This window comes from Adiantum capillus-veneris, chromosome 3 (assembly GCF_014529385.1).
Source record: "Adiantum capillus-veneris isolate H3 chromosome 3, ASM1452938v2, whole genome shotgun sequence".
In the NCBI taxonomy this organism is placed as follows: domain Eukaryota; kingdom Viridiplantae; phylum Streptophyta; class Polypodiopsida; order Polypodiales; family Pteridaceae; genus Adiantum; species Adiantum capillus-veneris.
In genome coordinates, this window is record NC_140933.1 from 82413455 (window position 1) to 82437667 (window position 24213).

General features: G+C 42.7%; 1 protein-coding gene across 3 annotated transcripts; it reads right to left on the reverse strand.

Moving 5' to 3' along the window:
* Positions 1-380: 380 nt before the first annotated feature.
* Positions 381-14143, reverse strand: LOC147461194 (YCF49-like protein). Of its 3 annotated transcripts, XM_086508811.1 has the most exons (7): positions 13758-14143; positions 1997-2075; positions 1544-1612; positions 1176-1184; positions 1057-1101; positions 945-980; positions 381-797 (listed from the first exon to the last, which is right to left on the reverse strand). In XM_086508811.1, exons 1-7 carry the CDS (start codon positions 14108-14110, stop codon positions 714-716), a joined length of 675 nt encoding a protein of 224 aa, XP_086364937.1. In that variant the 5' UTR covers positions 14111-14143; the 3' UTR covers positions 381-713. The 3 variants fall into 3 exon arrangements, with proteins under 3 accessions (XP_086364937.1, XP_086364935.1, XP_086364936.1); XM_086508809.1 differs by lacking the exon at positions 945-980 and having other exon boundaries at positions 1057-1184; positions 13758-14139; XM_086508810.1 differs by lacking the exons at positions 945-980; positions 1057-1101; positions 1176-1184 and having other exon boundaries at positions 13758-14141.
* Positions 14144-24213: the final 10070 nt, after the last annotated feature.

Here is a 24213-nt window from a genome sequence, read left to right on the forward strand (position 1 = left end):
TTGGAACCAAAAGCATACCCCTTCTATGATTGTCAAAGTATACCCAACAATTCGCAGCATTATTTTTTCCTGATCCAAAGCTATCAAAAATTGATTAAATTTTGGTGGTTTCTTTGCACATTTTGAAGATGCACACTCCACTTCAGAAGAGTTGTGAACTGTGCTTATCACTTTGAATATTGTACAAGTCAGTTTCAATTAAACATAAGAGGACCCTCCACTCCTTAGGTTAATGGCACATACTTTCAATAATAGATAGTATTATAATTTGTCAAAATAAGTTGCCATGGCCGATGTGTCAACAGAAATGTTCTATCCCATGTAGTGATAGTCCTTTCTTTCAAGAAGACGAAAAGCCATCTATGTGGAGAGATCACATCTACACTTCAACACTATCAAGTTTCCTCTTATTTGATTGTTATCAAAGAAATCATAGGCTACAAATTTGCATTGCATCCACAAGAAAGGTGCTTCCAACACAGAGGCAGAGAATTCTTAACATTGTAGGAACAATCCCAAGAGATTTCGAAGATACATCCATTGTGTCTTGAACTCAATATGTGTTGCCCGCCCTCTTCTGTTACTCAAGAGGGAAAAGAGGTACTATAGAATATTCATCACACAGCCTGTCAATGTTGAAGATAATCATGTGGTCTACAGAGAGCATCAACTTGGGCATCAAGGTTGGACAGAGTTCCCTATTCTGCTATCCTCTAATCCTTAACCAACTTCTCATCTTTGCCTCCAAAATCTCGTGCCGTGCTGTCTTTCCCCCACATGCTATCTCTTGATCTCACCTGTTGGCAATGCCCTTAATATAAAGTAAAACATGAGCTCTCTCTCTCTCTCTCTCTCTCTCTCTCTCTCATACATCTGCATAGGCCGGAAGTGCCCATTTAGCAAAAACAATAGTTCTGGCCAATTTGACAAGAGACAAATTTTACCATGCCCCTAGAAAGACAGGTAGCTTTTGTGATGGGCTGAAAACGGCAGAGAATAATTGAGGGTAGTATCATTGCTTTGAAGTTGAAGAAATTGAGCCCATGGGTACATTACCAATCTCACATCAAGTTGATTCCACTCAGCTAGATGGACTTTGAGCTAGACCGATAGATTCGATATGCAGCTATCCACATAGTGAAATTCCCTATCATTGTCAAGGCGGCTTGTAAAACCACTAAAATCTGCGGAATATTCAATAAAAAATCAGATTCAAATATGCAGCTCACCATTTTGCTTTTTGATACGCCCACCAAATTGAGACAATTTCATTTTGTTTCCAACAGTACGAAACAGGATGTATAATACGGAGCGTATAATACACACACTAGACATACTTCTCCGGAACAAATAAAATAAGTTGGTTTTCTTAAAAGATATTTTTATAAAAATATTAATATAGATACGTATTTTAGCTGCTATGCTGCAAAAGTAGTATGTTTTATTAGCCATCAGACTATGCATTGATGTAGCCATCTACTGGCCTTCAAGTTCACACTCTTTAAGAGCTGTCAAAACACAAATTGCAGGGGTTCCAACGAACCTCGAGAGACTCTGCATTGTAAAAGAAATGCCAGGTACACGCACACATGGCTCCCCCCAACAGTGGAACCTGCATCATTGGAAAAGAAGCTTCTTCATTACTTACAACACCTAGATGAATCCAGGAACTTATTTGTGAACTCATGGTAGTTATCACCCACAAAGACGACATTTCCATCAGCTCCGTCATGCATAATATCGACTAAATACAAAGAGATTACCACTAATGTCGTCAAAGACCAATAGTTGGTGTAGAACTCTGTATCGAAACACGAGCACGCGCGCCCACACAGACACAAGCATGCATAAGAAACAAGCATACACAAGCTCCATGGCGCTTTTAAAAACAGATGTGCATGCCTACCTCTGTATGCACTCACACTAAAATACAACATGGGTATGTGCTAACAGGAATGCATGTGAATGCAACATAGAGCAAGAGATTATACAGTACCATTCCCCAGGTAAGGCCTTTCCAAGCAGCATTCTTTGGATTATCACCAAACCTCCATACCAAACCCATTGCAACAATCCTGTATTACAGAAACAGACGGATTAACTGACCCCTCATTTCAAGGACAGCACAATCCAAAACACTTCTTATGGACATTTTGCAAAGGACTCTGGACTCTCCACCATAAATCAACTTATACATAGATGAATCCAGTAGGGGCCCCCAATGTCAGAAAAATAAAAAATCCTTTCAGAACATCTCAAAAGCATAATTAAGGTTAAGTTTAGGAAATGAAAAGCCCCATGGAAATAGAAAGTCAAAAGACTTTTCATCTCCATATAAATAAGTGGTCGAGTACCCATTTCTTCCTCCTTACCTTTCCTTTAGCGTTTAGCTTCCTTGCACTATACAAGGCAGTGCATTTATTTTTTTGAAGCCATTAGAAAATAGGAAATGTATAAATATAAAAAAGTATAGATGAATCCAAAACAGCCCAGATTCAACAAAGAAGAAACCGCAAGTTATAGACTGGTAGTAGCAAATTTTCTCTCATTTCCATAAACCGAATAAAGAGAAACCAAAACCAGGTGAATTCTCCTTTAGGAGGCTTCGCCCTCCCAAGGTACGGTCTTTTGGGTTACCAGTTTTCTTTGTTCTTAAGAAACCGAGTGAATTTCTGTTTAGGAGGCTTTGCCCTCCCAAGGTATGGTCTTTTGGGTTACCAGTTCTCTTTGTTCGTAAGAAACCAAACTCATTCCATTATTTGTGTGAATTTCAGGGCACTCAGGACAAGGATGGTCAAATTCCGGAGCCGACCTCACATGGCCGTTCTTTTGGAGCGTCTACAGGAGGCACAGTGAGTTTCCAAAGTGGACCTTACGAGTTGCCGCCACCAGGATAGTCTTCCAAGGAGCAATCCAAAAGAAGAACGACCAGAAATCATTGTTTTAGTCAAAGCCTATTAGATTGCTTCAATTCCAATTTGGCAATAAGAAGAAAGCTAAGCAAAACTTCCTCAAATTCAAGGATCGAGGGACACATAAAGCTACTTGGGTAAACGAGGAATTTTTCATCGACTATCCAAATTTGCTAGCCTCATACAAGGAGGCACTGCAATTCGGTACCCGTACCTCACCTTTGGCAGTGTCACGCGCACATCTAACCCTGTGTACGTGGACAAGCTACTTCATGGCTAGGGTTCAGTTCAGTTCAGTCAGCCTAGCTTAGGAAGTGTTCTTGCACTTTTGTGAGTCTTTTCGGAGACCGTTGTCCAGACACTTAAGAGTAGATGCATATACTCTGGTTGCACACAGCATAATCATCAGATTACGATCAGGAGCACTTTTAGAGTGCACAGACCTGATTCCCCTATTTTAGCCATTTTTCACTTATTATTAATAAGTGACTTTGTTGGGAAACTGGGTAGGGCAATTTTGACAAGCAAGTATATAAGAAAACCTAGCACTAGTGATTTCTGGCAGAAGAGGCAGCGGAGATCCAGCGTCTGACAGGCACCTTCTCGACAGCAAACCTAGCGTTTTCAGTCACAAGGACCAGCCAGTGTTTTTCAGTTGCAGATCAGCCTTGGCGTTCATCTACAGCATATCAGCCCTGGCGTTTTCCACAGCATCAAATCCCCTAGCATTTGCAGACTCCCAGATCAGCCTGGCGTTTTTGAAGACAACAGATTTAGGCCTAGGGTTTTTGCAACATGCAGTCTAACCTAGCGTTTTGCAGATTCCCGGCGACAGATTCAACCCTGGCTTCAGCGTTTTGCATTCCCAGCATATAGACACCGCAGAAAAAAAGTCCCAAACCTCGCAGATCTCACCATCCCGCAGCAGATCCTCGCCGCACGGTCAGATCAGCAGCAGATCCTTGCCACACGGTCAGATCAGCCAACATTTGTAGATTCAGCTCGCTATTCGCAGACTTTAGCAACTGCATTTTCAGCGCATCCTCGTCGCGTCGTCGTCGTCGTCACCGACATAGAGTCAAAATTCAGCAGATAGAAGATTTGCAGATTTCAGCCCCTAGCGTTTTCAAATTTCAACCCGTCTCGTCGTCGTCATCATCGTCATCGACATGTCGGCAAGGATATTGCATTTAGACCATTGTACGAGATTTGTGCAATCAATAGCATAGACCTCTCTCGCCATAGAGAGTGGGACCCTTGGAGGAGGGTTTGACAACATTCTGGTGTCGTATTCTCTTCTCTCTCTATCTCTCAGTCTCAACACCTTCATTCATAGTGTTTACCACTTTGTTCGTGATCATTTGCACTCTCTCACTAAAGGAACGGAAGGCTCTCCCTTCTGTAAGTAAAAGGAACCATTGAGCACAGTTCGGAGCACTCACCTTGAGCAAAGTTCAACATTCACTTTCGTCGCACCTAACATACGTAGTGTTCGGTACAAATCCGATACGTAAGGTACGTAGTACAAAATGGATTGAGTTTTTAGGTACGTAAAAATTTGTCCTTTTTTCACAAAGCCTAAAACTAAGAGTACTTCATACATTTACTTATATGCATTCAGCAAGACTTCAAATAAAGACTAGCAAATCAACAATACACCGTTACAAATGCCAAAAACTGGAGTCCATGACTCTAACCGAAGAATGAAAACGCAAAGGTGAGATTAGCTAACCATTGATCAATGTCTACAAACAAATAGTATCAGATGTCTGTTGCCATGGTCACATAAAACTAAGAGCATCAAAATAAATCATAATGAATCATGGAAATGATAAATCCAAAGATTGTAAGTCTGAAGTCCCGACTCTAATAACTAGTAAGCACTAAAAACCGCACACTCAGCACTGCACTCAAAAGCCATCATCATCATCAAAGGACGATGACAATAAATCATGAGGACAATCTCTGCCACTGTGAGGACATTGCCCTCATCATCATACTCTGGCCCTGTAAATCCTGGGTCCCCTGGTGTGTGCATCATCCTCGTGTGGATCACCCTGCTCTGAAGTCTGGAGGAGACGAATAACTGGGTTTGCTCGAACGTGAGGCCTGCATACTAGAAGCTTCCCAATCCGAATACTCTCGCGCCGTATGCTGTCAGGATCTGCAGCCTCCTGCTGGAAAGGGATCCTCAAGGCCCAAGCGCGTGACCCGGTGACTCGCCTCTCCACACTCTCCAACTCTCTATGAAGCTCTCGCAGTATCTCCTCTTGCTCGTCTCTGATACGAGTATCTATCTCCTCTACTGTAGGGTTTGGAACCATCTTCACCTCCGTAGGATCCACCTGTACCGACACTGATAAAATTCCAAAAAGATATAAAGATTCTTCAAGTAAATCAACCCAGTCTATCTATGAGCCTTTAGTGGACTGAATCATGGAGCAAAGTTCAAACCTGCTTGGGTTTTCCCAAAGCATGGAAAGAGCGCACTAGTAGCCTCATGTTCGCTCGACAGTACACCAACTTCTCTAGCTAGGTCGTGCTCAATTTGTTTTTGATCTTCGTGTGCACCAAGGCACCAGCTAAACAATCCTGATGGCAATGTATACGAGGGTGCAAATCTTTAGAGGACAAAAGTGCACAAGGTCAACATTTTAGGCACAACTCTTAAACATGTTACAACTTGAGTACCTGAGAGAGAATATGTAGAGCTGGCTTGCAAAGCTGTGGAAGACCTTGTCTTTCATAGTTCTACCACCAACTGAGGGGAAGCTTGGTAGCCTCGGGTCTCACTGCAACTCTCCTCATGAGAGTAGGACCCAAGTTGTTCATGAAGCTTGGCATGTCACCATCTATGATCAGCTGCCCATCCTCGCTAAACATGAGATTAAGGTACTCCGAAAGAAGGGTCTCTCGAATTAGGTTTTCCTTGACTTGAGGTGGGATCTTCTCACAACCTGTTGCTAAATTGGCTTTATCTTACAGAAAAATAATTCTAAATGAATTATTGGATTTATAAGTGAGAGGGTTTTCTCGCTTGGAACACCAAGGAAAAAATAATTCTAAATGAATTATTGGAATTTTAAGTGAGAGGGTTTTTCTCATTGGAGACATCCGAGTACAAAGTATTCCTAGTGCGTCATTTAAAGTAATGACGGGAACACTGAGAACGGGAATATCTGTAAGGCCACCAGGAACGGGTACTTCTGATGCGTCACATCGGATGGGTGACAGGGAGCATCGGAAAGAAGTATCCGACCATCTGGGAACGGACATCTCTGATGCGTCATAGGATGGGTGACATAGAGCATCGTGAAGGAGATTGTACCGTAAGTTCGGTAGGAAAGGACTAGGTGATGGGTATTCCTGATGCGTCACAAGGTGGGTGACGGGTGCATCGGAAAGGGAATATCCATAGTCGGGAGGAAATTCCGAACTGTGTTAGAATTGTGCACAAGGAAAAGCAAGCACTTGAATGAAGATGGGTTCAGAGGAAACTTTGAGGAAAAACAGATGCTTTTTGAGAAAGCAGGATTGCTTTTCGGGAAAGCAGATGCTTTCCCGCGAGGAAGTCTATGTCTGCATTGCAACTGTGCATGTGATTGCATCCAGGGACGCCTGGGAAGTGCTGTGAAAGCATTGTTTTTAACTTATAAGGTTTTATTGAGTTTTTGGGCAGGTTCAGATTATTTTTAAAATACGCCGGCCGTCCACTTAATAAGTGGGCAACCATCTGATAAATAAGGCAACGGATCAGCCAGCATTTTCTCTCTCTCTTTTTCTGGCAAAACAGAAAAAAAAAAAGGAAAATTTTTTTTGAAAAAAAACAAAAAAAAAATGGCCGCGATCTCTTCGTGAGCAGCTATTCGTGCCCGTGGCTAGGAGCTATAAAAGCATCACATGCCCTCACTCAGAGAGGAGGACCAATCTTTGCAAGGAGGAGATGCTACTGCAGATTTCAGCCATAAAGAAGACGTTGCCAGTGATGCCCATGGCTGCCCCAAGTGTACCAGATGTCACCAAGACCCAATGCGCGAGTTCCCTCGCGAAGAAGTGCCTACGAAGCGTGTTTCCATCGCGACAAGTTGCTGTTTTTCTCTGTTTTCAGCCCATAAACGTCGTAGACGGGGCTGATTTACGAGAAGGAACCCGAGAACACACCTCTTTTGTGTGTAGGATTGGAAGAGAGGATTTTTCTATGTAAAGATCTCTTCCGGGGAATTGCTTTTCGAGAACGGAGTTGCGTTTCGAGAGTCGAGACTTTGAAGGTAACGTTTTTTCATGTTATGATCTTTGAGTATTTGATTGCAGGTGTACTTCCTCTTCGTGAGGGAGTAGGAGCAAAGGAAGGCATGAGCCTCTGCAAGAGAAAAGCGCTCTGAGGAACTAGAGCCAGATCAGCCCAAGGGTTTCGTACCCGAGTTTGGGAAGAAGATCCACGGATCGGAGAGAGGTAGTCTCTCAAGTTGTGATATGGAAGTTGGGATTCCCAAGTAAGGACTTCGTGTCCGGGAAAGCAGAGTTGTTCTGCGGGAAGAGGACTCTGAAAAGAAAGTTGCAGGGATGCCATGCCCTGAGTCTGGAAGGTGAGATCCAGAGGCGAGAACCTTGATTCTCGAGGAATTGGAATAAGGAACGGAAGTTCCTTGGAATAGGGTTTTGCCCTAGGAATCGGAAGTTGAGGCTTCTGGGAACCATCAAGTCTTATTCTAGAACGAACGTGGTAATACGTTCGGTTCAAGTGCTTGTATAGACTTCTCCTCAGTAATAAAGATACTATTACGGGGGGGGACCAGCCCATCTTCTGGTCCCCAGTACTGTGTCGATCTTCTCACTCTCTATCTCTCTCTCTATTTATTTCTCTCTATATCCTCTGGCTTCAGTAATAAGTGATAAATCCTATTTATCCGAATGTATTTTATATTGTTATGCGCTCCCGTTTGTGACAGTGGTATCAGAGCATGGTCTCCTCTCTTTCTCTGTAAAGGAGGACGACTCTGGGAAGATACGGGAAGAAGCCATGACAAGCCAAGAGAGAAGTAAGCAGGCGGAACCCTAAGTCCTGCAAGGAAAAGCTCGCAGAGTTGGAAAATTTTTTTCTCTCTGCAAGAAGTCGACACAAGGCTTGGGATTCTCTGAGAAGGCGACAAGAGCATGATGCTCAAGAACCTAGAGAATCCAAGGAGCGGAATGCTCGAGATTCTTCAGAATCCAGAAAATATCCATGAACGTCAATCCAGAACTATAGCCATGAAAGCCCGTCATTCCGGGAAGGATATGAAGAAGGTCTCTAGACCTAGGAACACTTCCAATCAAGTTTGATACTTTTGACAGAAGGGAAGATGCCCCGAAAGCTACCCCTTACAGTCGACAGTTTGAAGTTGCCTTTGCATACGGCAATTTCTGAGAAGCGTCGAAGATGAGGCATGTGATTAAACACCTCAAGGGGATTGCAAGTACTTGGTGGTATACCAAAGCTCTGCAAGGAACTTATAACAAGACTTCGATTCAATTCAAGGCTGAATTTTCCGACAAATTTTTTTCCTCTACGCTTTGAGGAAGGCATTCAAGAAGATTGGGATTGGTTTGCCCAATAGGAACACGAGCGAGTCAAAGTAAGTAGTGGTTCACTCTTGCCAAGGTAGGTCCATTTTGATCTTCTCTGAGGAAGGAAAGATGAACAAATTTAACGAACGACTTTTGTCCGAATTTTGTAAACCCATCTGCAAGATACTTTGCAGCAGATGGTGGAGTCAGCAATAAAAGCTGAAAGTGTACACCTTAGTGTACATAGAATCCAATCCCCGTAGTGGGACGGGAATCATTGAACACAGAAAGTTTGGAGTAAGGGAATTCAATCTAACTCTTGAGTTCTTGAATAGAAGACCCTCGAACTTTAAGTGAGAGGGCAAGTTTTCAATCAAAGTTACATCTTTGAGGAAATCATGAAGTGCATTGTGCTTGTTTGCTCTTTTGCACAAGATATGGTTATGTCTAACCTGGACTACCACTCTCGAGTGTTAACGAGAGCAGGATCAAATTGAACCATTGTTTTGTGTTCTGAGATGAATTGGTTTGCTTAACTAGCCGGAAGGACAACTATTGATCTGGTATCCGGTAATTCTCAAACAGATTACCTGCTACTGCAGGTAGGAAATTATGAAGGAACCATTATGAGCTTTCAAGCAAAGAAAAGCTTTCATGAAGCTTGAGTACTCTTTAAGCCCACACCCCCTACACGGTAAGGGAAGATATGGTAGTGCTTTTTGCACAAGTGAATGAACACTCTCTTTAGGAGGGAAGGAACAAGCGACGACTACGGCCTGTGCTAGAGGAATCCAAGGATTAAAATCCTAGATTATTTGATGAGCGAGTTTTGCTCTAAGATCGAGCCAAGTGATCGTCAAGTTGAGCGTCTTCGCTCTAAGGATTTTACGAAGGGAAGGTAATTTCCCAGGTTCATCGAAACTCTAACACAGCTTAAGAATTATGTACACTTTTCAGTACATGGATAACACACGAAGATGCACACCTATGCCAAGGAACTCGACGAGAGTTTGTTATACTCTCTTGAGCGCCTTTTTGCGCGCAAGAATATTTCGACATGAGAATCTCTATTTGAGATGTGTTTGGTAGAAGGAATTTGAGTTTCTCTACGGGGAAGAGGTTTTCCGATGGTCGTTGGTCATTGAGTACGCTATTTGCCTTTACCATTACAGTAGCAACTTTTGGTTGCAGTATATGTTTCTCCATGAGAAGGTCAAGTAGCATTTACACGCTGCTGGAATAAATTCGAACTATTATGTCCGTAAGAATATAGCTCGCCAACCGTTTCAAAATGGTAAGAATTACATATGGGAGAACATTCATGAGAATCAAAGAAGGTTCGCTCTATTGTGAACCGGGTTTGAACGTACGTTCAGAAAATGCTATGGCTAGAATCCTATCTGCCTGAGATTTTGCAAATCGTCATTGATGCTCGCAAGGTGAATCATTTTTTATGATTTTGTAAGGAAGAGACGCTAATGGGCGTCGAGAAATCACTGTTGGTGGTAATAACTCGCAGGAGGAAAAGATTGGAAGGAAGTGCCGCCGTGCACAAAGAATCTTCGGATTGGAACCGTCCGCCTACATTGAGTGACGGCCCGAAACAACAACCTTCTTTAAGGTGATCGCAAACTTTGTTTGTGAAAGAAAGACATCGAACTTAATGCTCTATGACTTTGGCATTCCCTATGTGGGAGGACACAAGAGGTTTAATACCCTCTAGACTAACAACGCACGATTATGCGCAAGGACAGATACCTAGATTGATTTCTAGGAGGATTATTATTTTCGGATTGAGAAGGTGGAATTGAGTTAACAGACTCTGGAATGAGGAAACTTTCGATCTGTTGGAAAGACGCGAATGACGAGTTCTTCCACGGCTCGTAAGTTTGATGATTGGTAAAGGATATCCTCAAGAGGAATGACATGAATCGGTAAGCTAAGTATTGAATTATTAAATTTTTGAATTTTTGTTTAATTTAATTTTTAAGTTCTCTTTTGAGAAGGACTAGCTCAACTCACCATTGAGCAAGATTTGGAATATTTCCGGTTTCTCCCCGACAGTTCAGTTGGACCTCTACAGTTGAGGACAACTCTTTATAAGTGAGAGGGATGTTGCTAAATTGGCTTTATCTTACAGAAAAATAATTCTAAATGAATTATTGGATTTATAAGTGAGAGGGTTTTCTCGCTTGGAACACCAAGGAAAAAATAATTCTAAATGAATTATTGGAATTTTAAGTGAGAGGGTTTTTCTCATTGGAGACATCCGAGTACAAAGTATTCCTAGTGCGTCATTTAAAGTAATGACGGGAACACTGAGAACGGGAATATCTGTAAGGCCACCAGGAACGGGTACTTCTGATGCGTCACATCGGATGGGTGACAGGGAGCATCGGAAAGAAGTATCCGACCATCCGGGAACGGACATCTCTGATGCGTCATAGGATGGGTGACATAGAGCATCGTGAAGGAGATTGTACCGTAAGTTCGGTAGGAAAGGACTAGGTGATGGGTATTCCTGATGCGTCACAAGGTGGGTGACGGGTGCATCGGAAAGGGAATATCCATAGTCGGGAGGAAATTCCGAACTGTGTTAGAATTGTGCACAAGGAAAAGCAAGCACTTGAATGAAGATGGGTTCAGAGGAAACTTTGAGGAAAAACAGATGCTTTCTGAGAAAGCAGGATTGCTTTTCGGGAAAGCAGATGCTTTCCCGCGAGGAAGTCTATGTCTGCATTGCAACTGTGCATGTGATTGCATCCAGGGACGCCTGGGAAGTGCTGTGAAAGCATTGTTTTTAACTTATAAGGTTTTATTGAGTTTTTGGGCAGGTTCAGATTATTTTTTAAAATACGCCGGCCGTCCACTTAATAAGTGGGCAACCATCTGATAAATAAGGCAACGGATCAGCCAGCGTTTTCTCTCTCTCTTTTTCTGGCAAAACAGGAAAAAAAAAAGGAAAATTTTTTTTGAAAAAAAACCAAAAAAAAAAAAACAGCCGCGATCTCTACGCGAGCAGCTATTCGTGCCCGTGGCTAGGAGCTGTAAAAGCATCACATGCCCTCACTCAGAGAGGAGGACCAATCTTTGCAAGGAGGAGATGCTACTGCAGATTTCAGCCATAAAGAAGACGTTGCCAGTGATGCCCATGGCTGCCCCAAGTGTACCAGATGTCGCCAAGACCCAATGCGCGAGTTCCCTCGCGAAGAAGTGCCTACGAAGCGTGTTTCCATCGCGACAAGTTGCTGTTTTTCTCTGTTTTCAGCCCATAAACGTCGTAGACGGGGCTGATTTACGAGAAGGAACCCGAGAACACACTTCTTTTGTGTGTAGGATTGGAAGAGAGGATTTTTCTATGTAAAGATCTCTTCCGGGTTATTGCTTTTCGAGAACGGAGTTGCGTTTCGAGAGTCGAGACTTTGAAGGTAACGTTTTTTCATGTTGTGATCTTTGAGTATTTGATTGCAGGTGTACTTCCTCTTCGTGAGGGAGTAGGAGCAAAGGAAGGCATGAGCCTCTGCAGGAGAAAAGCGCTCTGAGGAACTAGAGCCAGATCAGCCCAAGGGTTTCGTACCCGAGTTTGGGAAGAAGATCCACGGATCGGAGAGAGGTAGTCTCTCAAGTTGTGATATGGAAGTTGGGATTCCCAAGTAAGGACGTCGTGTCCGGGAAAGCAGAGTTGTTCTGCAGGAAGAGGACTCTGAAAAGAGAGTTGCAGGGATGCCATGCCCTGAGTCTGGAAGGTGAGATCCAGAGGCGAGAACCTTGATTCTCGAGGAATTGGAATAAGGAACGGAAGTTCCTTGAAATAGGGTTTTGCCCTAGGAATCGGAAGTTGAGGCTTCTGGGAACCATCAAGTCTTATTCTAGAACGAACGTGGTAATACGTTCGATTCAAGTGCTTGTATAGACTTCTCCTCAGTAATAAAGATACTATTACGGGGGGGACCAGCCCATCTTCTGGTCCCCAGTACTGTGTCGATCTTCTCACTCTCTATCTCTCTCTCTATTTATTTCTCTCTATATCCTCTGGCTTCAGTAATAAGTGATAAATCCTATTTATCCGAATGTATTTTATATTGTTATGCGCGGAGTTTGTGACACAACCATCGCAATGATTCGTAGTACCTTTCCCTGTAAGATGGTTGAGAACACGAGTAATAGTACTTGTCTTGCTTTTCCCACAATACTTGCACTGCCACTGACGAGTACCCGACCCTTGCTGACTCGACGTAGTAACTATTCTGATCACATGGGTGTGCGTGTCCCACACTAGGTTGGTTTTGCGAGGCATTTTACTTGGCACCTGCAAGAGAGGAGCACGCACTGGTCAACAACACAGTGCACAGTACCTGCAAAATCTAACCAGTCACTCTCAAGAATCAGCCGCAGAAGGCAATTTGCGAAAATAGATCCAAATCGCTTGAAATAGGGCTGAATTTATTTTATTTTTTTTAAACACCCGTACGAAACCTATCTGTACATATTGTACGGTACAGATACAATCCGTACGTACGTACGGATGCAATCTTGCCCAAGATCAAGCCTCCTCTTATGTAAACCAACATCGACAGTCTCGTACTCTCCAGGAGAGCGTGTGGGTGTATCGTAAGGTACCGAAGGATTCTGAAACAATTCATACTGGTCAATGCTCGAAATTATCTTCGCGATATTGTGAACCATTCCAAATTATCAAGAAGATTAGTGATGTCTCTAACAAATTGGATCTACTCTCTAACATGAGACGTTAGCCACTTGAAGAAGCGGTTGGGACAAGATAAACAAGTGGTTCCTCTAGAGGAAGTCTCCAGTTTGGAGGATACCACTCGTTATATTCCACTTCAACCCGAATTGGTTCTTGATCCTTCATAAATAAGCAACTTTTCTGACTTTGGAAGCTTTCATAAAGTTGCCTCTTCAAAAAGTTGTATCAAACTGCTGAATAAAAGCCAAAGCTTTGCTTGTATCTCCAGGCCATGTAGAAGTGTCAAACTCCCGGGGCAAGCGCACTTCCAAGGGCAAGAGAGAGCAAGAGCAATAATGATTATGAGATACGTCCAACAAAAAACCCAATTTTCTAACCTTCTCCCATTCCATTCTACCTAATCAACAAAAAACTTCACCTGTCAAAGAAACAGAATCAACCCTAATTCATGCGTTCCTCAAATAAACACAACCAATTTTTAAACAGAATCAACCCTAATTCATGCGTTCCTCAAATAAACACAACCAATTTTTGCGAGAATGCTAATGGTGCATGCGCATAGAGTGAATTTAAGGAGATAAGGCGCTAACCACTCAACAACACTGGCTACATGGATAGTCCAAGTGGGAAGAGAGAGAGCATTTGCAGGCTCCTGAGAGAGTAAACCTTCAACCAAGATTTTGGCGCTATCCGCATCAGCTGCTGAAGCGCCAGCACCGTTGAGAAGGCACGCAGCTGCCATTGGCACGAGCAAGGAAAGGGGCGACACGGGAGCATTGTGCTCGCTTGTTGTGCAAGACGAACAAGCTACTCCAGCCAAAGAAGAAGGCTTGAGTAAAGCACGCGAAGATGAGAAGCGAACCGTCGAATCCGCGGCAGCAGAAACCCTGGAGAAGACAATGTGGAGTGGAATTGCATTTGCACTCACTACGACTGTAACCATGCTCGCAACCTGTCGAAGTATTTGAAGGGTGTGGGTGATAAACATAAATATGTATCTAGGGGGTGCACTATGAGCCAGTTCACATGGTCTGAAGGTTGTGCAACGAGCAGTTGTTTCTGTTCACATGGAGTGTAGCGGCGAGAAGAGTTTTAACTATTAAAAGTATTTTTCATGTGGAAACGTGGAAAACAGAGCGTCGTGCCTACATAGAACGTGGACTAGTTTTGTCGTTTAATACAATTGCTAGCTCGCTCCACCTTCAAGACATGAAGCAGCCTCGCCACCAATTGTGCATTTTTTTACAAGGAAATTCTCTCGAGAACTAAAATTGTTCACAACTGATCCCCAACAAGTTGCAAATCGAAGCTTCAGCTGAAGTGGCTCTACATCCCAGGACTAAGACACACCTCTCGTAGCGCTTGTGATTACTTTTGCCTAGGCAATATAGTTTATCACCAGCCACTACGGGTAGGAGATTAATGAAATGCACGCTACATGTGGTTGGGACATTGGACTACTAGTGCAGAGGTCACAAGTTCAAAACCCCGCTCGACAATCTACTTGCCTCGAGATTCCTACCCATCGTCGATCCCAACATCCTTGGAAATGGAAGACCAGATCCTACTATAGTTTAAATTGGAGAGAGAGAGAGAGAGAGAGAGAGAGAGAGAGAGAGAGAGAGAGAGCAAGTGGGTGTAATTATGGGATCTTAACAACCCATTGTAAAAGTTGGCGGTGTGTAATTATGGAATCTTAAGAACCTCCTGAGATTTTAAAATTGTTCTTCATGGCTTGGATAGCATGTTTTTCTCATTGATGGTCTGTAAACACACTTATCTGCTTGGTATTACTTGAGCATACAAATTTTCCTTTGGGTTACGAATTCAATAGAAAATTTCAAATATACTCAATTTATGTCTAGAATTGTATGTTTCTATGTTTTTACATGACATCAAATCTTGAAATAAGTCTTTTCAAAGGAAAAAATGCTTACAAGTATGTGCACATGTTTGTTGATACTTTGGATAAGCAGCTTGCACCTTGCTTTGTGTGTGTGTGTGTGTGTGTGTTTTTAATTTCCCTTCTACAAGAACCATACCAAAACTAGAGTTTTAGATTGATATTCACAGTTTAAAATACAAGTAGTGAATCTTATGTATCAACCTCATCATAAAAACCTTTTATTAAAAAATATTACAATAAACAAAATAAGATCAAAGATACAGAATATGCCCGATAAAATTGACATTTGCTAAGCAAAGAAAACTTTGAGCACTCAACATAACATTACAATTTTTGTTGAACAACAAATTACTCATAGTCTACACAAATTTGAGGTCCCTAAGTAATTGACAAAGGGAAAAAAAGGTACCTGCCACCATCTGCAAAAAGGAGATTGTTAAGACATTCATCGTTTTATGTGAGAAGACAGTTGTCTCACCACTTGTTATTGATGTCGAATCAAGTACATACATCCATAACCTACTACTAGTGATTTATTTGTTCTTGGGGGGTTTCTCCTTGACGTGGGAGACATGGTCTAGTGTGAGTATGCTTATACTCACTAAGAGTAGCTCTAACTATGGCAAGCTTACTATTTAAAAAAATTATTCTAGCTTGGCTAGTATCGATTGAAATTCTGGCACTTGCTTTCATGTGAGCTTGCTTTTCCTACAAAGTAACATTCCATGAGCCTAATTAGTTATGCATGTCTATTGATTGCCTTCAACCCACATATGACCAAGTGCGCTAATTTTTGAATGCCGAAGACTTAGCTTAATTTGTGATTAATGTAAGTTTTTGTGTGGCAATCTGGTCACATTGAGTGATAAGAAATCCATATAGAGATTTTCTCCATGAGAAGCTAGAGTGTGTAATGCAAAAGTATCTATATCTAAACTAACATAATATGGCGGAAGGGGGAGCCCTTTACACATGTCAAAATATGCGACATGAAGGTTAAACTCCAAAACTGAAAGAAGCCCCTGTGCACGCAATAAAGAGGGTTTTAACGTCGTAGGAAACTATCCCAAGAGACCTTAAAGATCTAGCAGACAAGGAGTTGAACTCAAGACCTGTTATTCAAGAGAGAAAGAACCCAGAGGTTGCTAGTTACGGTTATGTGTAAAAAAGACACTCTACCTCCAAGTGGCTGCAAATGCTTGCAGCCACTGTGATGAAGCCATGCCAAGCAAGCGGGCAAAGGGTTCTCCTTCATGCCACAGGTAGCACATCAAAAGGGTGCACTCCTTCAATGGTTCCCCCAGCATGGCATCCTCGAGCTGCGGGTATCTCAGCAGTCATCAGCTATCCATCTTCTTCTTCTTCTCCTACTCCCACGCCTCAGGATCTAGGCCTACACATCCGGTTGACAGGGTGATCGGCAACTCACTTCTGTATGCGGCCTCTCTGTCAATCTCTCTCTCACCCAATAGCGCTGATCTCTCAACATGGCAGCTCCACGTGTAGCTGACCTCTCTCTCTCTCTCTCTCTCTGTGGAGTTAACAACCCATTACGTGCTTTGTGAACTAATGGATCGAGTCGTAGTCGGGGGTGACAATGGAAGGAGAAGTGTCGGCTAACAGGGACGTAGGGGAGAAACAAGGAGATAACATGCAGAGTAGCTGGGTGAATATTGAGCAGGGCATTTCCAAGAAACGATGGAGGCAAAAGCAGGCAGGGCAGGGCAACCGAGTGATTGAGAAGGGCAAGCATGAAAGGCAGCAGCAACGTTTCCAAGAAGCCACGATGGAGGTAAAAGCTCAAAGCTGGTTTAGCTTTCTTCTCTAAATTGCATGCGATCCCTTCATTTTCGGCACCACTAGATGCATCACAAGAAAATTTAGAACTTTTCGCATATTAGAAAACGGAGTCTTTTTTCAGTGTTTTTCATACAATGCATAACATCATGAGCTTCTCCTCGAGAGGCACCCCATACCTAGCTAGGTACAATTGGGGGCAAGGGACCGCCGGCCCGGTCCTTGCCCCCAATCGTACCTAGCTAGGTATGCGGTGCCTCCCTCACAAAAGCTCATGATGTTGAGGTAAGTCACAATGTGGGAATTATTGTGAGAATTTGTCTAAAACTTCTTGTGCATGTTGTAGCCACCCCATGGTTTTCCAGCAACACTCTTAAGAACCTACAGCAACCGAGTCCAGTGGATTACAATCAATGATCACCATTGCCAGAAGTCTCTAATCAAACATTGAACGTCCTATTGAAAAGAGGAGATCCCTGGCGCTATGTGGAATGGTATATACATAATGGAATCATTGTTGGAAAGGTGATTGGTAGGCCTATGAAAACCCCCTCTTGAGAAAGGGTCAAAAGGACCTCCCTAGACTGTAGTTCAAATGGTCCATGAGATCCATCATACTCGCAAAGGTTGCACAACACCACCCACGATACCCCTGCTCTAGGCTGTCAATGGACATGAAGAGGCCAACATCGGAGTGGTCACGTGGCAACTTGGAAATAGTGAGGGGCAAGGGGTCAACGAAAGCACATGAAGGGCATTCGATGCAGGATCGAGGTGAGGCACCCTCAATAGACTTGGGCTTTCTCGCTTCTCCGAGAAATTCAAAAGCAAGCTAGTTCTATAATCAATCGAAAAGACAGCCAAAAGTAGCATAAAAGCATCACGATTAATTTCCAAAGGTGTGGCTTATGATGATATTGTTCAGATTGTAGCTGGTGCACTTGCCTTATAGATTCCCTTTCTATCTTTATAACTTGCCTTGCGATTTTTTCATGCTCTCAAACCCTTGCCTTGATCTCTGACAAGAGTTCAAGGACTTTGTTGTGGCATTGGTCGTCTACCTTAATGAATGCTAAGGTTTCCAACAACCAGTGCTCTCTTTATCTACCTCATGAATGCGCACATCATTGTAGCCATGCTTGAGAGGTGACAACCTTCATAGAGGCAAAGTGATAATAGAGGGATTGTGAGCTCCCTATTCTCTACTGCTCAGTTTGAATGCTGATTCTTCTCAAGTTTAGCTGCTCAACTTTTTACTTTCACAGGTTGCTGATTCGTTGCTCATGGTGTTGCCCCTGTAGAGCCCTGATGCTGCTTTTGAACTTGCTTGATACAATTTCAGCTCTTGGAGATTTCGTACTCTCCTAAGGCTTGCAATGCTGAAGTTTTGTACTCGCTATGTGCTACTTAATGCCCTACTTCACATTGCAAAATTCTATGCTAGCTACATGATTTCACTATTGCCCTACTAATGCTTTCCTTGGAATACTTAGCGTTCCTCAGTTTGTGTGATTTGTTTGAATTGAGCTACTAGACATGCCTGATGCTCTACACCCTTTCAAAGCTCTACAATGGCTTGTATTGAGGCTGCCCGATTTCTACAGAGTTCCTTTGCTTACTTGAGAGGGTTGCACGCACGGGATGGGGAGGTGTCGGTGCCAGAGTTCCAAGCTCTGATACCAACAGGAAAGCCTATGACTTCATTAATGGACATATCCACACATCGAAGAAGGAGATGAGCGTACACTGAAGAGTTCCAAGATCTGATACCAATAGGAAAGCCTATGACTTCCCTAATGGACATATCCACACACAGAAGAAGGAGATGAGCATACACTGAAGAAGCACACAAAAAAGAGGATTATCATTTAGCCTTTTTTTGGCCTTTATAGTATTACAATATGTTCACACCAAAAGGGGACCACCCAAGTTGGGCTGGCCCCAACAATATGCAGACCATGTATGCGTATTGTGGTGATTTAGAGTGCTTTCGGGGCTGATTTGCTACATCTAGAGAGCTTGGTTGTTCTCTTGCTTAGTGTATTTAAGGTTTTCTCTCAGTGACGAGTGTGGGTTAAAAATTTCAACACATTTATGTGCATAAGTTGGGAACAATTGGTGGATGTATGCACTCTTGTGGACTCTTGGGCTTTGAGAGTGGATTCACCATAGGTTATGAGCATTGACTCATGTGATTGAGCTGATTTCAGAGACTGTGGTGCACGAATTTGCAGAGAGTTTTGTAGGCATTTTTCGCAGTTTTGTGAGCTGAATTTTCAAGTGATTTGTATGCCCAATTGATGCATGTTTGATGCTCATTTGTATTGCCATATGGATGCACATGATGTGTGCTTTTTTATGACAATATTCTCCATTTTGCAATGGCATATGTGGACTGATTTTCAGATATTCTTGAGTATCAATTTGTACCTATATTTGGGATGGTTTGCATCTAGGTTCTTGCCAATAGTTGCCTTGCTTGCAAAGTGCGGTTGATACATTTTTTGTTTCGGATTAGAGAATTTTTTTCCAGGTTCAAAGAGTTGAGACTTTGGGGCAGCTCATGTATGCTTGAGTGTAGATTTTGCGCATGATTTACTCATAGTTTTGAGCATGTTTATGGCATGTATGGTTATTATGATCAGATAGCCAGAATATTGCCAAAACTCTACCTGATGTTACTGCAACTTTATGTGTTCATGCACATGGTTTGCAATCGTAAATTGATTGCATTTTTGGCACTCAGTGGTTGCTTTGTCATAGTGTTTTGGCATCACATTGTAAGAATGTTTGCTCAGTGGATTGTGTCGTTTGACATGTATACAATAATCTCTTCAGAAGGGAGATTGTTGATGATAGCCATCGGTTATTGCATAGTGCTCTTTGATTAGAGCGGGTTTTTGGCATCATTTGAGCAGGTTTGCTCACTTGTCTCATTACATTCATCACCATATTTGTTGATATTTCTCTTGGACAAATTATATCTAAATGTATGCTATAATTTGACTTTCTTGGCGTATAAGTTAGCCAGACTTTGGCTATTGTCAGCTGATCGATTTGTGCTTGATATTGTTCACAGGTTCGCCATGGATTTGGCAAGTACATCATTGTCAGGACTCAGATTCTATGATTTTTCATATATATGAGGTTTGATGTTCAAACTTTGAGCATTGGAAAGAAGGTAGGCATGATGCATTGACTCAGTTGGGCAAGGTGTTGCCACTATAGGGCATGGATACTAGGCCAAAGTCTATGATTGCCAATGAGTGGGAGGACTTGGACGAGCTTGCATGTTCGTCATGTTACACCTTGGTGGGTCTGTCTATCGCATCGGTTTAGATGCATGTATAACTAGAGATTTATGGGAGAGATTGTTCAATGCTTTTGGCACAGATGAGTCTAGAGAGATTCTTATAATCAGAGACGATCTCATAGACACAGAGACATTGTGTGTTGGCATTGTGGTCATACAGGGCATGTATGTAGGCATTGTTTTTGGTGGATGAGACAGCGAAGGATACATCACAGAAGAGATGATATGACTTTGATTGATGTGAGAGAAAATGTAGCATATGAGGCTACACGTGAAAGAGATGTCAATTTTGCTTCCATGTTTACTCTTGACTTTCTTAATGTCGGTTTTTGATGACACATTACCTTCACATTGGATACTAGATGTGAGTGCTAGATTTCATAGCATGTCAAGTCGTGAGTGGTTTAGCACATATGCTAGTTTTATGCTCGGACATGTGCATCTAGTTGATGGTTTAGTGCATGACATAGTCAATGCAAGAGAACTCAGACTATTTTTGTCGAGTGGTGCATCATACATGCTACTAGATGTATGCCATGTGCAAGGCTTGACATAGAGATTGATCACTCTGAGTCAGTTACGAGACAATGGATGCCACAAGTGGTGTTGGATAAGCACAATTTCAAATTGCATCGTGGATAGCTAGTTATAATAAGAGGTGCTAGTGTGATACGATTTATGCGATGCAATTACATCACGTTTGAGACAACACAGTCTTCGTGAATGCGCAACCATGCAGAGAGACGAGGCATGTCTCCTTTGCAGATATGTTGCATGATGCTCCACTTTGTGAGCATGTTGAGACAGTTATGCAGAATATTGTACAACAGGGCTTGTTATTCATAGATGTGATGATGGATATGGATGGCTTGAGCGATGAGAATCCAGCCGTGATTGAGTCATTCATGGTTATGCTTAGGCTAGAGGCTGATGTTTGTGAGTTGGATTTGGATATTGCTCTTGACTCATATGGTTAAGGACAGACATATGCTTTTGGTACGCATGTGAAATGCAATGGATACAAGGATGGATTCTAGGGATTGGAGTCTGGGTGTGTTGAAGCAAAGAACTCAATCACGCCAATTCGAATGGGCCTGTAAAACTTTTTCCACTTAATCATTTATTTTTCGCCTAAGCCGGCATTGTAAATCCTAAACCCGGAAGAGCTTGATTGTTTCCAAGCAATTTTGTACTTAATGAAGAGGCTAGATACCCTAGTTCATCACATTTTTGGAGTAATTATCCCTTTCTATCCAAATATACAATTTTTAACCTTGGTATACAAACCAAAATTTGTAATTATTGGAGGATTTGTTAACTTTAGAGCTCACATAATGAAGAGTACACCTACACTTGCACGCTCACTACTCTTTATACAGGTAAGCATTTCTAATGATATCTCCTGTGTTGCTTTCTCATACTCTTGGCATCGTGTAATGCTCAATGTGCTATGTTTGAGAGAGAGAGAGAGAGAGAGAGAGAGAGAGAGAGAGAGAGAGAGAGAGAGAGAGAGAGAGAGAGAGAGAGTGTGTGTATGTGTGTGTGTGCAGCGCAATGGGCGGTTTTAGCTCTAGGTTGCCTAGTGTGTTTATTTGCTTGTTTTGAGTTGTTATTGGTGTTTTTTTGAGTTGTTAATGGTGTTTTGATGAAACTAAGCATGGACAAAGGTAAGAAGGCCTTAGGAGAAGCCAAGTGATCCCTCACTCGTCATTTTTGGTGAAGGTAAGAGACGAAAACAAATGCGGTTGCTCACCTGCACGACGATGAATTTGTTGGGGTATAAAGCCCAATGTGGTCGCACAGTTAAGTGGGCGGGCCACCAGGTATGTACACATATTCTTTTGTAAAAACCTAATAAGAACTCACTATGCTCTACACATTACAGTAGAGCGAGTTCACCATATCGTCGTGCTCTTCTTCTCGCACTCTCTCTCGCGTCGCACTTCCGCTCGTACTCCTTCAACTGGTATCAGAGCTCAGATCGAGGCTCGGGGCAGCATTTGCAGGTAGCCAGAGTCACCTACTCAGATTGTAGTGAGATTCGACAGGCGAAGACACGGTCCCAAATCCTGTGGGAGATCATCTCGGCCACCGTTTGGCTTCGACAAGGTTCTGCGCAGGCCATTTTCGACTACGTGGTTTCGGCGGGTGCAGATCCGACTCTGCAAATTTGGGGTTTCGGCCTACGACTGCAGGTGCTGAGGATATCGGCACTCCCAGAGTGCTGATTTGTGGCTGTCTACACATCGAAGGATGGCTCACAGTTCTTGGAGGCGTGTCACATACGACACGGGCGTACCTACACACAGACTGTAGGCGACATCCACCAATTCATCAGGTAGCTTGTGTTTGCTGCTTGATATTCCGATTTCATCCTGACATTGCAGGTACTTCCACATGGGATGTATTGTCAGAGATGATGTATGTCTGTTGAGGGTTTGCTGGCTCTGAGTCACGCAGCAAACAACCGCCGCAGAGGTTACAGCATACAGTGGGAAATTTGTGGATGTATGACTTTGTGGGAAGTCTATGTACTGTCAGATTTACTGCAGCCTTTGTTGAGGGTCGAGTGAGGTTTTATTGAGCTGGGGGATTCTCGAATGTTGAGATCCTTTCGGTGATACACGTCTTGGAGCGATCCCTCGAGCACCCTTAGATAGGCAACTAGGATGTATTGACTGTGAGTTAGACAGTTAGGATTGCATCTTTGCTTTACTGCCGTTGAGGCATTGTTGCAGTCTATGCTTACAGGACAATGACAGGACAGTGAGAGACAGTACAGGTGCAGGACAGGTTTACCCACAGCTTACAGTGTTAGAGAGACAGTGGTTTTTGAGCTGTTTTTTTGAGTACACCAGAGCCATTTTACAAAGGAGACTCTGCCAAAATTTATGCAGAATCTGAAGCTTTCTTGGTTCATTTGATAGGTTGATATTGGTTCAGAGGTCAGTTTACAGGGAAAACTCTACCGAATTTTTCCCAGGAAAGTAAACTACTGTGAAGCGTAGCTATGGCTGGATCACAAGACACTGCTCTTTACAATATCAAGAAGCTGGATGGAACCAATTTCCCATTGTGGAAGAAGCAGATTTGGCACGTGTTGGTACAAAAGAAGCAGATAAAACCTATAAAGCTCAAGGGGATAAAACCAGAAGATATGGACGAAGATGAATGGAGCGAAATGGATGAATTGGCACTTTCGACCATTATGCTGACTTTGGCAGAAAGCGTTTACTTCAATGTAGCAGACGAGATGTCGGCTTATCAAGCATGGTTAAAGCTGAGTGATCTTTATGAGAAGCAGAGTGCAGCTTCACAGGTATACTGGCTTAAGAAGCTTGTTGACTTGAAGATGAAAGAAGGGACACCTATGTCCAATCATCTGAATGAATTCAACACAATCTATAGTCAGTTGTCAGCTCAAGGTGTCAAGTTTGATGAACCTGTTAGAGCTATGTTCCTGTTGATCACATTGCCGGAAAGTTGGGACACTTTTCACACAGCTTTGAGTAATTCTGCACCTCCAGATGGTTTGAACATAGCAGGTGTAGAAGGAAGTCTGCTTACTGAAGAAACCAATAGAAAGACAATGGACAAAGGCAAAGGAACAACCTTAGTTGTCAGGGGAAGGACCAAAGAAAAGTACAAAGGTGGAAAGAGGAATCAGTCTCGTAGCAAGTCCCGCAGTGCTAAAGGCAAGAGTGACATAGAATGCTACCATTGTGGCAAGAAGGGTCACATGAAAAGAGACTGCAGAGAATGGAAAGCAGAAAAAGGCAAAGAGAAAGCTGAAGACCATGGTGAGAAGAACAAGTCCTCAGTGAAGATTTAAGAAATAAATGTGACAAACACTGTTGCAGAGGATGACAGTCTAGTGTCAGGAGACATCTACTTCTTGAAGAATACAATGGACTCAGCTCTTCTTACAGCATCTGATGGAAATGCACTGAGTGACTGGATTATAGACTCAAGGGCATCACTTCATGTGTCTCCAAACAAGGAGTGGTTTACCTCTTATGTGACCACTAAA

Coding starts and splice junctions, on each gene's coding strand:
- LOC147461194 (XM_086508811.1), bottom strand. CDS start 14,110: ATGGTTACAGTCGTAGTGAGTGCAAATGCAATTCCACTCCACATTGTC. Junction 981..1,056: donor ATCAACTTGATGTGAGATTG/GTAATGTACCCA, acceptor TGCCGTTTTCAG/CCCATCACAAAAGCTACCTG. Junction 798..944: donor CCTGTCTTTCTAGGGGCATG/GTAAAATTTGTC, acceptor CATTGCCAACAG/GTGAGATCAAGAGATAGCAT.